The 10597-nt window shown below is 46.2% G+C and overlaps 3 protein-coding genes across 3 annotated transcripts; 1 reads left to right on the top strand and 2 right to left on the bottom strand.

Annotated features, from left to right (window-relative positions):
- Positions 1-1426: 1426 nt before the first annotated feature.
- On the bottom strand, positions 1427-3446 carry F5Y00DRAFT_82474 (DNA primase, large subunit). The gene is made up of 4 exons (XM_048014205.1): positions 3094-3446; positions 2493-3028; positions 1819-2426; positions 1427-1753 (listed from the first exon to the last, which is right to left on the bottom strand). Exons 1-4 carry the CDS (start codon positions 3281-3283, stop codon positions 1579-1581), a joined length of 1509 nt encoding a protein of 502 aa, XP_047864475.1. The 5' UTR covers positions 3284-3446; the 3' UTR covers positions 1427-1578.
- Positions 3447-4461: 1015 nt separating this feature from the next.
- F5Y00DRAFT_237727 (uncharacterized protein) lies at positions 4462-7045 on the top strand. The gene is made up of 2 exons (XM_048007868.1): positions 4462-5295; positions 5344-7045. Exons 1-2 carry the CDS (start codon positions 5153-5155, stop codon positions 6824-6826), a joined length of 1626 nt encoding a protein of 541 aa, XP_047864474.1. The 5' UTR covers positions 4462-5152; the 3' UTR covers positions 6827-7045.
- Positions 7046-7185: 140 nt separating this feature from the next.
- On the bottom strand, positions 7186-8607 carry F5Y00DRAFT_253290 (2-methylcitrate dehydratase PrpD; the record flags this gene model as incomplete). The annotated part of the gene is made up of 1 exon (XM_048010033.1): positions 7186-8607. One exon carries the CDS (start codon positions 8605-8607, stop codon positions 7186-7188), a length of 1422 nt encoding a protein of 473 aa, XP_047864473.1.
- Between the last annotated feature and the right edge of the window lie 1990 nt (positions 8608-10597).

The raw sequence follows: 10597 nt of genomic DNA, 5'->3' as shown, positions 1-10597 counted from the left end.
TAGCTCCCCCTCAATTTCTTCTCGCGCATAATTGCCCTAAATGTCGGTACCCGTTTCTGTAAGTACTTTTCCGTAAATTGTCCGATAGCAAAAATATAGGACTCGCTCAGCTCCCCGAGACAAAGCCAAAATTGCTTTCCTAGGGTTATCATGTTGAGTCAGCCTCACCGAGGATACAGTAGAGTCATGCCCACACAAAGGTTTAGGACCCTCGCGACTTCGGAGAGCATTTCTGTGGAGCGCTCAGCCTTTGTTGGCTTCACCGCAGGTTAGACTTGGCCGCTAAGCCTTGGTGCCGAGTCTTCCGCTGCTATGTATCATGGGATACCGTCCGGGTTGGCATTTTCCGAATAGGGGATTTCCTCGGCTTCCCCATTGCCCGTCTCTGAGCTGACTGCGTGCCCGTTGAGGCCGTGCGCAGATAACTGAGTCATTATACATAATATTTAATATATCCTTTTACTAGGCCGCGTAGGGATCGCGCGTGATGTGGTTTCTGTACACGTACGGCGTACGTAGACGCTTAGACCGCTGTTTATTTAATAAGCGTATATAACTTATGTATGTGGCATAGCGAAGGATGCGTTAATCCTAACCGGTCTGTAATCCTCGAATAAGCCACTTTGGGTAGTTAATAGTCTTCTACATACATATTGCGGATGGGCTATGCCGGGGGATCGTTCCACCACCCTCGGGTTTCGGCTCAGTCTATATGTAGAATGTAGGAGAGTAAGCTCCGTAACGCCGTGTCTTTCTTCCCGGACACACACGGGTGTCTACAGTCCCCGTTCTATATCCACCACCCGGTCTATAGGGAGGTTCGTGTATTGATGACTGCAGGGAGGAGATGCACCCGGGAACGTGCATGCAGCAGTCAGCCTGATTTTATACATACCTGAGGTATTTTGTGAAATCATTCTCCGACCTGCATTCAATCATGACATTATTATATCACCTCGTAGTCCACCATACCAACACCTGCGTGAGCTGGCACGATTTAACCTTCGACTGGCTTATCGGAAGGCGTACCTGGCGATCCTTTGCATACCCGAATTGACACATCCTGTTCTCCGGTAGTATAGTTCCTTGTTCTAGATCTACAACCGGGGAATAGGTACCCAATATCAACCCTAGATCCTAGACATAAATTAAGGGTCTGCTACTTCATAGCCGCCGCAATATGCATGCTATATATGCTTTTGTTGGGCGGTATACTCGGTTGTGTGTCTAATATCGACAAGCCTCGAGGTCTAGCTGTCGTACAAGTTGAATTGGCGTTTATTAGCTGTCGTGTGACCTGGAGATGTCTTGAATCTCGTCAGGAAATCGTCACTGCATAGACTGTTGTCTTCATTCATTGACATGCATATGTATACTAGCCGTGGCTTTCTGCTATGCAACGGACGTAGTGAAACATTGTCGAATTGTGCCCTACTATAGTATCAAAAAAACACCACAACGCCCCATCCAAGTTTCCTGCACGCCGAACGTGGCCCTGAGGGAAATTCATGAATAATGCATATGTTCCATCCCAATCAAATCGTATAATACTGGCACAATTCGAGATATACACGTCAACTAAAATCCCTCCATTTTGACGTCGTCCCCATTAGCGGACTTTCCCAGATTCTTTAACAAGTAACTCCTCTCGAAATACTTGTTTGGGTGGACGATCGTCTCGAGCTGGGCAACAGTCATAATGCCCTCATCTTTAGCTTTCTTGAGTTCATTCTTATGCACGTATTCAAACACACTACACCCAATCAATTAATCTGGGTCCAATGCTTCATAATATCACAGAATTGGGCGGAGACTTACCGATTACAAGCCATGTGGAATTTCTGATTTTCTTTATCTTCCTTGACTCCTTGTAAGACTGACCGGTCGGAGATGCCTACTTGTTGGAGTAGGGCAGTTAGATTCTCTAGGTTGAAATGTCGATATGGACACCCGTGGGCTTCACCGGGACCAGGTGGATGCTCCGTTAAAATCTTCTGACACGAGAACGGAGAGTAGCCGCCCCCACGCCTATTTGAATCTCCACCGACGTCGCCATATGCGTGTCTTACGTTGTATCTGTAATCCTTATTGAAAGTATCGTCCGTGAACTTGTGAAAGGCAGTACGCCAGAAAATTAGACATTCTTCCAAGTTTAGGCCGATACCCTTTAAGAAAAGCGTGTATTGTAGACGGCCATAATGTTTCAAATGTGCATCCCGGCGCAGCGATCGGTGAAGATTCTGCATACATAGAGGGAAGTGTGAGGATAGATTATCGATATTCCGCGCTGTGATTTCGGAGCCGGGGACGGCAGAACTGGTGCTCATATAAGCTGCGTCAGGGGTGACGAAATTCTTGGAGAGGTGATCGAGGATCGGTGTAAGTCGATCATCTTCATCAAGTCGTGGCAGTGCACGCGCCGTAAGCTGTAACAAGTTAGGTTAACCTGCCTACCTAGGTACCTAACACATCTCGTCTGAGAGAAGACCTACCTCGAGCGCTCGGTCCAGTCTCTTCGTAAACTCAGCAGTGACCATACTTGGTAGCTCTTTTGAAGGAACGTAGGCTTTGCCGGCCTTTAAGAATACCCTTCTAGCTTCAACTAAATCGGGTACACGCTCCCAATCGACTTTATACCAAGCTGTCTCTTCGTCCCCTTTTCTGGAGCCGGCGGTCGCCGTCAATTCGGCAAAGTACTTATTCCTCTCGTCTTCGGCTACAGGTTCCCAATCCAAGTTCAAACTCTGGATGAAGGCATTTCGCTCGCGCGCACTATCCTCGGCCAATCGTAGACGGAAGAGCGTTGTCTCGACACGACTGAATCTTCGGCGTAGGTCCTCGGTTGATGCGAATGCAAGTCGGAGAATGAAATGGCTGTAATGGTCTTTTTGCCTCTCAGCCGAAAGCTTGGACGAGGAGGACGAATTAGAATCGAGTGGAAGGTATTTCTCGAGTAGCGGCTTCATATGTGCGGCGGTCTCGGCAGGGGATTTGTTACGGAATGAGCATGCTTCCAGTTCGGCGAGGACTATGATGATACCGTTGTTAGTTTGAGATGCAAATTTACAAAAAAAATACAGACTTGATTCATACCCCGAAGCCTATCGATAGCCCATTGCTCAAATTGCTCCAAGGTAATGTCTGCTGTAGGAGGTATCTCGTAAAAATTTAGACGATGAGGATACTGAGTTTCCTTATAGGTAGGTTCGGCGAATTGCTTCTTGCGGTGATCGACGACATTTCGTCTTTTGGGGTCTATGCGATTGATATCTTGCCTTAACATCTTAATAGGTTATGAATCCTAAATATCATATGTTATGGGGTATCCAATCCTAGACCACGAAGGTTTACATGGAGACTTTTTGTCACATTATGGAATTTTGGGCGACGCGACTTTTACTAAGGAAAACGCGTCTTAATGGGTGGAGCGCGACTGTCAATTAAAGAGAACCAATCAAGTCGCATCCTTACCGTAATATAGGGGGTAGCAGTAGCCGCATATATACCGCTCATTAAATCGTAGCCGTACTTATCCCACTCAATGCAATAAGCGGCTCCCGATTCTTACGTTTAAAGAGTTAAGTGACTCAAATATTTAAATGGTAATATTACCGCTTACGGTTTAAACGCTCCAAATATTCGGGGCGCTAGGCCAAGATGAGCCGTACTAGCGCGGCTCTAGCCAATGAGCGGCTCTTGCGCCTCTCACACTTTTTGCGCCGCTCCCGATTTGAGCGGCTCCCCGTATTGAGCGGTACGTACAGGGTATTATTACATAACCCCGGGCGCACAGATCAGGTTATACCCCATAATTACAAGTCCACACGCGTGCCCGTAATATGTAACATATGCCCCGTAGTCTATTTGAAAAACACGTAACCTTCCAATTAAATCATTTGAACCTAAATCAATTACTGTAACCTGTAACCTGTAACCCGTAGCACGTAATCTCAACTTCATTGCAATGCATATAAGTAGATTCCCATACAAAAACGTATGGGAATATACCTTTTACTTTTTACATATATAGGTATGCACTTACCCGGAGCGGCTCACAATTGGGAGAGGCGCACATACCACTCCCTGGTGGGAGCGGCTCAAAACGGGAGCGGCGCAGAGATGCGAGCGGCGCAACGGCCGCTCATTGGTCGAGTGGCTCACAGTGCAAGAGCGGCGCACCGGTTGTACCACTCAAAAATTATTGATTAGCTCTTAGCGCTGATGCGTATGAATTTGGTGAGCTCCACGTTTTTCCCTAACATCTGGGAGCGGCTCATACCTGGGAGCCGTATATATACTGTATATATACGGCTACTACTACCCCCCATCTGACGCTAAGGATTAAAGTGAAGTACTTCGTAAAGCCATCATATTACATAACCCCCAGTAACCCCACTAGGAGGTACGAAATACATATGTAGTGGCAACTTGCCTCAAACCTCCAAAACCTCCAAGACTTCAGCCCCACTTCTTCTTACGCTCTCTCTTATCACATCACATATACGGAGTCTAGTCTAGACTACCTAGATCTCTCTACCGGACTGTTTATGGGTGTCTTAGCTCGCACGATGCTGCCATATACCTACCGTATTCTGTTGGGCCAGCGACATGATCGTCGCTTACTATCAAAAAGCAGCGGGCGGCAACGAGTTCGTGAAGGCACATGATACTTCTTTAACGGCTCCTTCATTGCCGAACTCGGGTTGATGAACATTCAGCCAGTGTGCCAGTTGTCAGAAATGGATCGTGGTTCCTAGGAATAGAGGTGTGCTTCAGATTTCCGAAGCATTCAAGCACCCAATGGAGATATTAGCTATCCGAACCCCGGCTCTTTTTTCAGCTGCCTTCGAGGTCCCACCGACCTTCTTTCAGCCCATATGGTTCCTCTACAGAGGCTCTTGCAGGTAACTTTTACCATCATTGGCTAAACCCCTGTTCGCCTAACCAATCAGCATCGAGGCGGGATGTAATTCGATCCCGCCTTACGAATGTACTCGTACCGTATGTTGTTGGTGTCCTCGAGTTTCTAACTGCTCTAAGCCTCGCCTTGGGTTTGAATGCGTAGTATAAATCAGCGGGAAAACTATGGATAGATTTTTGTCGGAGGCCTCAGGATTCGAACATTTTGATTCGGACCTAGTCATCATGAAAGATGGACACACCAGACTCGCACCATACTACGACTCAAGATTGGGCTCGATTACAGGATGTTATCACGAAATTATACCTTGACCAAGATAAGACCCTCGAGGAGGTCAAGTCGTATATGGAAGAGCATCATGAATTTTACTCTACGTATGGACTTGCTATATGGGACTAGACGATTTAGCTAACATTGGACAGTGTTCCCATGTATAAGAAGAAACTTGCAGCATGGGGTGCATTCAAAAACCTCCGATTTGATGAGGTCCTTCAGATACTCTATCTAAAGAAGCATCGCGATAAAACACACAGGCCATCCGTATTTTATATCAGGAGCCGAGAGGTAGATCATGGTAGCCTCCAGCTGTATCTGTCTCGAAACCCTTCCGTCTTCGCGAAGCTCAGGGCCGGAGCAACGCCTAACCCGGAAGCAATTCGAGACGTGACTTGTCGAACCCCTCCTTCAGGCTCGTCTCATAAACGTCTTTCGCCACGGCCCAAATGTTCAACCCCAGCAGGGCGGCGTAGCCCAGTTCCCTCGTTTCCCGAGGACATGTTTCAGGCGCTGCATATTTACTTGGACAAATCTTTTGAGACGGGCCTCTGGTCTTGGTCAGATACCCATTGTTGGAATACTCATGGCCGATGTGGACCTTCAGGACTTTTAAGTTCATTACTTGATAGATGCGTAACCGCAGGCCTATCAGTGTCTCGTCAAGCACAGCCGGGCGCAGTTAGGAAAGCCCTCGATGCCCCCCTTTCAATGCTGGCGAGAGTGTTTAGGAATCCTCCGCCAATTCTCATACCCAGAATACTATCGACTGCTGCTCATTTAACTCGAATTGGACGCGGAGAGGTACGCGGTTTACTACTTCAAGTTTGTCAGGACCTTAGCATGGAAATTTATGGTCAGAATAGTCCGCTTGCGAGGTTCTGGAAAAGTTTCGTATCAATCCCTTACATCGAACAGCGGGATGCTACGGAGCGTGTCTTAGCACTTTGTGTATCAGAGTATGGTACGCGGCTAGGATCGACTCATCCCTTAACTATCGAGACATATCTTAAATATTTCGACGCCGTAGAAAGGGAGAAGGATCCTAGAGTTCAATTACAAAGTCTCCAATACCACTTGTCTAAGATCCGCGACAACTTTGCTGACCGGTCCTTACTCGGTTTGCTTAAATTGGAGCACGCATTAGCGACTTGCAAATTGAATTTGAATCAAGGATTCCTAGACAAAGCCGAAGAAGCTTTATCTTGCCTAAGCCCTGATTCCCTGGCGGCTAGGGATGAATCCTTTCGTTGTGTCTGGCTTGGGTATATCAAGTGCATTAAAAGGGACTTCCGACAGGCCGAAAACTTTTATAGAAACTCGGTGTTTGCAGCAAGGCTTGCTGGCTCCCGCGATTGCATTCTTGAATCTCTCTTCCAACTTGAGACTTTCTTATTACATATAAAGAAACCAGTTGAAGCCGAGAAAATTCGCGCAGAGCGATTTCGAATGTTTCGCAGATTGGATTCTCTTGTCTGGGCTGATCAGAGCGAGCCGTATCCTGGAGACAACACTCCTGGTCCTACGATCACAATAGTACGTATCGGTTCCGCAAAAGATCCTTCCAAATGGAGGCCTTCTGCCTTTAATGAGGTTACTGAGTACGTTGGCGCATCGGATTCCCGGTCATAATCAGTACGTGTATTATAGGACTTCTTAATAATGAGATAGCATTGTAGCATAAACGGCGCGTTAATACATATGGAAACAGATGGCAAGGATGTCTAGCATTCGGTTACTTTGAAATGGAATAGTTTGTCATGTTGATTCTATTACTTACGTTATGGTGTATGCTTATTTACTCTAGTAATAATCAGAAGTACCTAATGTATAATTTAAATGATAATAATCGTGGTTGGTACTCTTATAGTGATTAATTACCTGTTACTATGACGTCTTTTATTCCAAGGCATTAAAGCAGTTTATCATTCATTTACTAGACGTACAAAGATACTATGTTCAGTAACGATTATAACTATTATAGCCAACTTCTAGAATAGTGACCTTAGCTTCCCTACATCGGTTATATTGCGAATACCTGTGAAAGCGTTATATGCTCTCTCCGCCCTTGCACTTCCGATTTGGCGCGAGGCTTGGTCGATGAACTTCGTCTTTAAATCCTCCACAGTCAGAGGATTCTCCAAACTGCCGATCGCATACTCGATGTAGTTTTCACTGGTACTATTGTCGCTGAAGGTTATGGAAGTGCACGCTTGGTCTTCGCCTATACTATTGTCCGTAGTGACTTTTACTAACTTCCGCGTGCTTATCACTGTCTCGTTCTGTACGACTTGGTCTGTAAACTGCGTGGGAGTTGCTTGGCCGTATAGCAATGCAACAGCAGCGGCGTGGTATATGCTGAACTTGCCTTCGAGCCCTGTCTGCGGGTCGGTCTGGCCTGTGAGTACCAGTACTTCCGGATTTACGCGTAGGTCAATGCTCTTAATCGATTTGATCGACTTTCCCTCGTCTAGCACCTGGTTATGGAGCTGGATGCACCCGTCGATGGTAGGATGCATAACGATGCCACATGGAAATGGCTTGAACGTGTTCCTCTCGATCTCCCAAGTCCCCTTCCCCAGCTGCGCGAAGTTGGCCGATGCGTTCTCGCGCGTGCTGACTACATGTAACCAGCCGTATTTATCTTCCAGGGCTGTGAGTGAACTTGTGTATCCTTTCTGGGCTAGGAGCGCGGCTAACATGCCTCCTTGCGTCGCGCGCCCGATGTGGAACGACTTGGTCATTGAGCCGAAGAACGCTTGCATCCCGATGACTTGTGTAGAGGCGATTCCTATCGCGTGCTGAAGGTGCTCGGTATCTAGCTCTAATAACTTGCCCACAGCGACGGCCGCGCCTACAGAACCCGTCGTGCTTGTGCTGTGCCATCCCACATCGTAGTGTTCCGGATAGACTGATAATCCAAGCTTAAGCTCGGCCTCGACGCCGGCCACAAAAGCGGTTAAGAAATCCGTACCAGACACCATTCCCGCCGCACGATTTCCGCCTCCCTGAGATCGAGACTCGGCTTCAGCCACGGCGAAGAGCGCACTAGCTACCACCCCGGTAGGATGTATTATACTCGCGAGGTGCGTGTCGTCATAATCATCAACGTGCGACGCGATGCCATTGACAAACGCGGCGATATGCGCATCCGCAAACCCCGGTTCTATTCCAAACCCCACCCCGTTTCCGCCAAGTGAGCCGTTCAGGCCGAGGATACTGGACGTCGGCGGCCCGCCAAAACCTGCGGATAATGATGTGTTGAGCGCGATTTGTGGCGCGGCTTGCGCGAAACCGCCGATGGCACAGCCGGCCCAGTTATAGATACTCTTGACAGCTGCGTCGACCACGGGTGCGGTAAGGTTAGCGTAGGTTAGATTTACAGCCCAGGATGCTAGCGTCAAGGTTGCCATAGCCGTCGACGTATAGTGTAAGCCGCGATTATATTCCCGGGAGCTTACTATGTTGAGGGATCTTGTTATTTAAGGGAGGCGGCATAAGTGGTCATCGCCGAGGTAAATCAAACGAGATGCAGAGGATTCTTTATACGGGTTCCATAGAGTTGCGGATATGATGTCAGTGTATACCCCCATCGTAACAGTCTCCAAGTGGCCTTCCCAGCTTCGGGAATAGAATGGGCTTGCCATAAAATGCGACCTGGTGAGGGGTTGGATCCGGGACTGACTTATAGTAGGGAGTATAACTACAACTTAACCTATAACTGGAGTTAATATCTGATGGCAATGGTGTTTGTTATATACCTAGGTAGAAGATAGTTGAGTACAGTCGATGAATAGTAAAATTTACCCCTATTACTTTTAAATCCCAATGATACTTACATTTCGGTCTGGGTTACTTCTGACCATAAATATTAGCTACATGTATTTCTCTATCTTAAATTACTTTAGCATTGTACTTTGAATCAAGTTGGAAATAGTTGCTATATTTATCGTCAGATACACGTTGGTAGAGATTCATATAATTACATGTTTGAAAAGGGGGCTCCTAAGTAATGTCGAATAACTAGCCCAAGTTTTACTTACAAGTAACCTACCCGGTCGACTAAAACTAGGTACACACACAGGAAAAGAATTATTTAAAACTGATAATGAATCAACTGTTTAAGCGATCATATTTTTCAGCGGCTGTAGTTCTAAGGTTTTTAAATCTAAGCTATTATTACGGTTTAACATTGCGCCAATTAACGTGCTTCCTGTACCAGGACCGCCAGTGTTATATAAGGAAACCAATAGACTAATTAGGTACACATTCGATTGTTGTCTACCGTACTGAATGAAACCGTATAGTGAAACCTTACACCTGAAAAGATTGAGCGATGAGGGTGTTACTATAGACAAGCCACAGCATGCCTACCTAAATTAGTAAGTCTATAATCAATCAACGTTACCACTCAACAACAATATGAGATTCTTACGGTGATTATAGTTCAATCAGCCATATTTATACAAGGAACACAAGAGTTGCTTCAGCATCGAAATGAATAGGGGCATATTTCTGCCCCTTGTGCTCGTACTCGTACGTTTCCTTGTAAATGCTATAGTTTTATTTCACTCATATCAAAGCATAATTACCTAAAGGTAGGGTATTATTTTATGAAATGACCAGGCCTTTACTAGAACTAATACTCTGGCAAAGCTATGTATATCCAACCGGTCCGGAGTATAAAGAGTAACCCGCCAAGCCTCATTGAAACCGTCTAATTCAACATCGTATGATTAGGTACACTAATTATTACCATTCTAGTTCTCTCGTCAGTATTAATATTCTGAGCCGAATAATATTACCAAATTAGCAACGGAGCGACAAGTAACCTTATTGGATTCGATACCGTCAGGTGTGCCGGTTGTCTGGTTGTTGACAAGGGTATCAACCGGATCGGCGGTGGTTCAGCTAGAAGTGGCAAACGGGATTTCGGCGTAGTTGACGCATATGACTTAATTAAGGCTATACGGACATCTGTAGAAGAGACTACCCAGCGCTTTCTTTATGATTAGAGTGGGGTCTAAGACTTTCCCCTATGGTCTATAAAAATTATTTGATTGGGCAAGGCCGGCAAGAGGTAGGTAAACTAAGAAGGGTAGTTGTTGAGGCCGATAGTTCGATATAAGCGATCTACATTGTGACTGTGGCGGCTAAATCGCCGTTTTATATTTGACTTTGATAACACTATATGCACCTGGAGATTTCTATGCAGCCACAACTATGGATGCGTACGTGTGGAGTAAGAGTAACTTATATTGAGCCTAGGTTTGGTATACCGTTAATGGTTTAGGGTTATGTAAAAGTCGTGGAGGATCCTAGGGCGGAGGTAAGTAGGTATTCATTCAATGCCCCCTGAGGAATCCAGTATTAGAATGTATGGATCCCTACACCTGGAGCTTT

The sequence above is a fragment of the Daldinia vernicosa genome (assembly GCF_022497035.1).
Source record: "Daldinia vernicosa strain CBS 139.73 unplaced genomic scaffold F5Y00scaffold_25, whole genome shotgun sequence".
Taxonomy (NCBI): Eukaryota; Fungi; Ascomycota; class Sordariomycetes; order Xylariales; family Hypoxylaceae; genus Daldinia; species Daldinia vernicosa.
This window is presented reverse-complemented; position numbering and strand designations above follow the sequence as displayed.

Excerpts from the sequence above, each read along its gene's own strand:
- F5Y00DRAFT_82474 (XM_048014205.1), bottom strand. The coding sequence starts at position 3,283 with ATGTTAAGGCAAGATATCAATCGCATAGACCCCAAAAGACGAAATGTC. Across the intron at positions 2,427-2,492 it reads GACTGGACCGAGCGCTCGAG|CTTACGGCGCGTGCACTGCC; the intron begins GTAGGTCTTCTC and ends AACTTGTTACAG. Across the intron at positions 1,754-1,818 it reads TTCCACATGGCTTGTAATCG|TGTGTTTGAATACGTGCATA; the intron begins GTAAGTCTCCGC and ends GATTGGGTGTAG.
- F5Y00DRAFT_237727 (XM_048007868.1), top strand. The coding sequence starts at position 5,153 with ATGGACACACCAGACTCGCACCATACTACGACTCAAGATTGGGCTCGA. Across the intron at positions 5,296-5,343 it reads CATCATGAATTTTACTCTAC|TGTTCCCATGTATAAGAAGA; the intron begins GTATGGACTTGC and ends AACATTGGACAG.